The sequence below is a fragment of the Strix aluco genome, chromosome 12, assembly GCF_031877795.1.
Source record: "Strix aluco isolate bStrAlu1 chromosome 12, bStrAlu1.hap1, whole genome shotgun sequence".
Classification (NCBI taxonomy): domain Eukaryota; kingdom Metazoa; phylum Chordata; class Aves; order Strigiformes; family Strigidae; genus Strix; species Strix aluco.
Window position 1 is genome coordinate 5533623 of NC_133942.1, and position 4120 is coordinate 5537742.

A 4120-nucleotide genomic window follows, 5' to 3' on the forward strand; every position below is an offset into this window, starting at 1 on the left:
TCGCTCTCTCCTCGGCAGCCCAGTGCCCGTACGGCCCCGCTCCGGCTCGCAGCTCAGCCCGGAGAGGTGCGGGGGTCCGGGTGGGGTCCCCCACCTCCTCGCCGCGCCCCTCACCGTCGTGGCCGGCCTGGCGGAGCCTCCTCCGTGACACAAGGACGGGGATCGGGAAGAGGATGCGGAGGACCGGTAACGGCGAGGAGAAGGGCTGCGTGTTGCTTAACGCCACTTAGGAGCGGGTAAGGCGCGGGGTGACCCCCGGTGCGGCGAGGCGGGGCGGGGGGGCGCAAGGGCGAGAGGAAATTAGGGAAGCAGAAAACTAGGGAGAGATGGAAAAGGGAGGGAGAATAGTGGGGAGAGGAAGAGAGAAAAGGCAGGAAGGAGAAAGAAAGAAAAAAGAAAAGCGAAAGAAATAATAGAAGAAGGAGAAATTAAAGCAGAGAAGAAAGAAAACGAGATATTGGGGGGGGGAGGAACAGCGCGAACAAGACAAGAAAAAGAGAGTGAGAAGGGAAGAGAGGAGGGGAAAGGGAGGGAAACGGGGGAGAGGAGAGGAAGGGGGCAGAAGGGGTGAGAAGGAGCAAGGGGCGAGGGGGCGGCAGCCGGGGGGAGCCGGGCACAGACAATGGGGCGCGGCCCCGCCGCCGCCTCTCGCCGGGCGGGGACCGGGGCCGGGAGCGGGGCGGGGAGAGGGGGCGGGAGCCCTGAGAGCCCCCTGTGTCCCTCGGCAGGGGGAGATGGCCCCGCTGCTGTCCCTGTGGCTGGTGGCCCTGCTCGGCCTGGCCCGGGCATGCCCCGAGCCCTGCGCTTGCGTGGACAAGTACGCCCACCAGTTCGCCGACTGCGCCTACAAGGATCTTCAAGTGGTGCCCACGGGGTTGCCCTCCAACGTGACCACCCTCAGCCTCTCGGCCAACAAGATCACCTCACTGCAGCGGCGTTCCTTCGTGGAAGTGACCCAGGTCACCTCCCTCTGGTTGGCACACAACGAGATCCGCTCCATCGAGCCCGGCACCTTCGCCATCCTGGTGCAGCTGAAAAACCTCGACATCAGCCACAACCAGATCGTGGACTTCCCCTGGCAGGACCTCTACAACCTCAGCGCTCTCCAGCTGCTCAAGATGAACAATAACCACATGGCTCTGGTGCCTCAGGGGGCTTTCCACACCCTGAAAGACCTCCGGTCCCTACGCATCAACAACAACAAGTTCACTGCTCTTGCAGAGGGTATCTTCGACTCGCTTAGTTCCCTCTCCCACCTGCAGATCTACAACAACCCCTTCGAGTGCTCCTGCAAGCTCCAGTGGCTGAAGAAGTGGATGGACAGCACACTCATCTCCATCCCTGAGAAGGACTCCATCACCTGTGCCCTCCCGGAGCAGCTCCGAGGAGTGCCGGTGGGGAAGATCCCGGACGTGCAGTGCACCTCACCTACCGTGCAGCTCACCTATTACCCGAACCTGGACACCACAGAGCTCTTTGATGGCTTCACCCTGACACTGCACTGTGCCGTGACGGGCACCCCGCCTCCTGAAGTGAGCTGGAAGATCCGCACCTCCAGCCAAACCCTAGAGCTCAATGGGAACCCAAAGGAGAGTGCTGGGAAGGACCTCCCCAAACAGGACCCTGAGCGCTTCTTGGTCTTCAAGAATGGCACGTTGGTGATTCCCCACCTGAGCAAGCGGGAGGAAGGCACCTACACCTGCCTGGCCACCAACGAAATGGGGAGCAACCAGACCTCGGTCAATGTGGCTGTGGCAGGCACCCAGAAATACCCACTGCAGCCTGGGAGGGACCCGCTGGGGGGTAAAGCACAGCCAGGTGACAAGAAGCCTGGTGCCAAGGGAGCAAAGAACAGTGTGCTCATGCCCGATGAGAGGAACAAACCCTTCAGTCCCACCCGGCAGAGCCAACCATCCTTGGCAGCTGGGACAGAGTCCACGGGAGATGGGCAAGTCCCTTTCCAGATTCCACCCTTTGAGAAGAAGTGTGGCTCCACACAAACCAGCAAGTACATTTCCAACCACGCCTTCAACCAGAGCGGTGATTTCAAGCAGCACACGTTCGATCTGGGGGTGATCGCCTTAGATGTGTCGGAGCGCGATGCCCGGGTGCAGCTCACGCCCACCTATATGCAGCCCGAGAAGGTCCACCTCAGGATGCTCTATCTGTGCCAGGAGAGCAGCCAGGGCCACGCCTTGGTCCAGTGGTCCAAGATAGAGGAAGGGGTGAACTCGTACTGGTTCCAGGGCTTGAACCCCGGCACCAACTACTCCGTGTGTCTCACCTACCTGGGGGAGGACTGCCAGGTCCAAGTGGTCTTCACCACCAAAAAAGAGATCCCCTCGCTCATCATCATCGTGGTTGTGAGCATCTTCCTGCTGGTGCTGGCCACCTTACCCCTGATGGGGGCCACGTGGTGTCACCTCCTCTCCAAGTACCAAGGGAAGACCTACAAGCTCATCATGAAGGCCCAGAACCCGGACCAGATGGAGAAGCACATGGCTGCCGACTTCGACCCCCGCGCCTCCTACCTGGAGTCTGAGAAGAACTACAATCCCAGCGAGGTAGGGGAAGCGGACGTGGAGGAAGAAGACGAGGAGGAGGAGGAGGAGGAGGAAGGAGGCAGGCGGAGGAGGAGGAGAGAAGCCGAAGGGGCTCCGGAGATGGAGCGGGAGGAGAGCGTGGCAGCCAGCTCCATGGCAGAGTCGCAGTCCAAAGCCAACGGTGAGGAGTTCGAGGTCCGCTCCGAGTACAGCGACAAGCTGCCGCTGGGCGCCGAGGCCGTCACCATCTCCCAGGAGATCAACGGCAACTACCGGCAGCGCCCCCGCTGAGCCCCCCCGCACCCCCTCCGCCACCCCCCCCCGGTCCCCACCTCCCCCTGGCCCCCCCGCCCCCCCCCGGGGCACCGCCGCTGCTTTTCCTCCGAGGAAAGACCGAAGCATCCTCAGCGACGCCCGCCTGTCCTTCCTCCTCCTCCTCTTCCTCCTCCCTCAGGCAGGGGGTCCTCGGGAAGGGACTTCGCCCCGGGGATGCTCGATGCGGACGGGACGTTTCTCCCCCAATTTCGTTTCCGTTTTGGGTACCGGCGGTCCTCGCTCCCGGCTCGGCGACAACACCGCAACGATTCCCGGTCCCCCGCCCGCCTCTGCCTTCCGCTCGCCCCGTATTTTCTTTCCCATTAAAGGAAAAAAACGAAAAAAAGAGAGAAAAAAAAAGGGTAAAAGAAAAAAGCCCGATATCCTAAAACCTTCTTTTTTCTGGAAACGGTTCAGCCCCCGACGGGTCCCTGCCGCTCCTCGGTCCGATCCCCGGTGAGTCCCCTCCGCTTCCCGGTCCGGTCCTGCCGCTCCCCCGTTCGACCCGGCCGAACCCCGGTGCGAACCCCGCCGCAGCCCGGTGCGGTCCCCGCCGCTCCTCGGCGTTATCCTCCCTGCTCCCCGCTCTCCCGCTCCGCGCCGCTTCCCGCTGGGTCCCCGCCGCTCCCCGGTGGGTGCTCATAGCGCTCCGGTGCATCCCTATTTTCACCGGTGGCTACCGGGGCTCCCCGGTCCCTGCCGCTCCCCGGTGGTGCTCTCCGTTCCCTTGGGGGTGCCAGGGCTCCCCGGTGGGTGCCAGGACTCCTTGTTGAGACCCCCCCCCGCCCTCCCCTCCTCCTCCCGCTGCCCGGTGGGTGACGGGGTGCGAGTCCTGCTGCTGCCCGGTGGGTGCCGGGTCTCCCCGGTGCGCTCCCCGGTGCGCTCCCCCGCTGTCTCCGCGGCGCCGTTCAGCACCCGGCGGGGGCTGGACAGCTCCGCGCCCCCCGCCCGCTCCCCGGGGTGGCGGGGGGCGGCCCGCCCCCCCCCTCCCGACCCCGGTCCCCCCCCGCCCCCCCCGGCCCGGCGGGGCCCCTCGATGTGTGTTGGGTAGAGTAGCCTTGTAGCCAAGTGTCTGTGCCGTAGACGCGCCCGCGCTGCTGGCGGGCGGGCGGGCGTGGGGGGGGCCCGGCCCTGGGAGGCGAGGGGTAGCCGCCGCCGCCCCCCCAACTCCGGTCCCCGGGAGCCCCGGGGCCGGCGAGAGCCGCGGGCGCCTTTCTACGAGCTTCTGTCTGTGAAAGAGTCAATAAAAGGGATTGAAAGTG

At 64.5% G+C, this 4120-nt stretch overlaps 1 protein-coding gene across 1 annotated transcript; it reads left to right on the forward strand.

The window, feature by feature from the left end:
• On the forward strand, nt 1-4120 carry ISLR2 (immunoglobulin superfamily containing leucine rich repeat 2). Its single transcript, XM_074837697.1, has 2 exons — nt 1-236; nt 729-4120. Exon 2 carries the CDS (start codon nt 735-737, stop codon nt 2832-2834), a length of 2100 nt encoding a protein of 699 aa, XP_074693798.1. The 5' UTR covers nt 1-236; nt 729-734; the 3' UTR covers nt 2835-4120.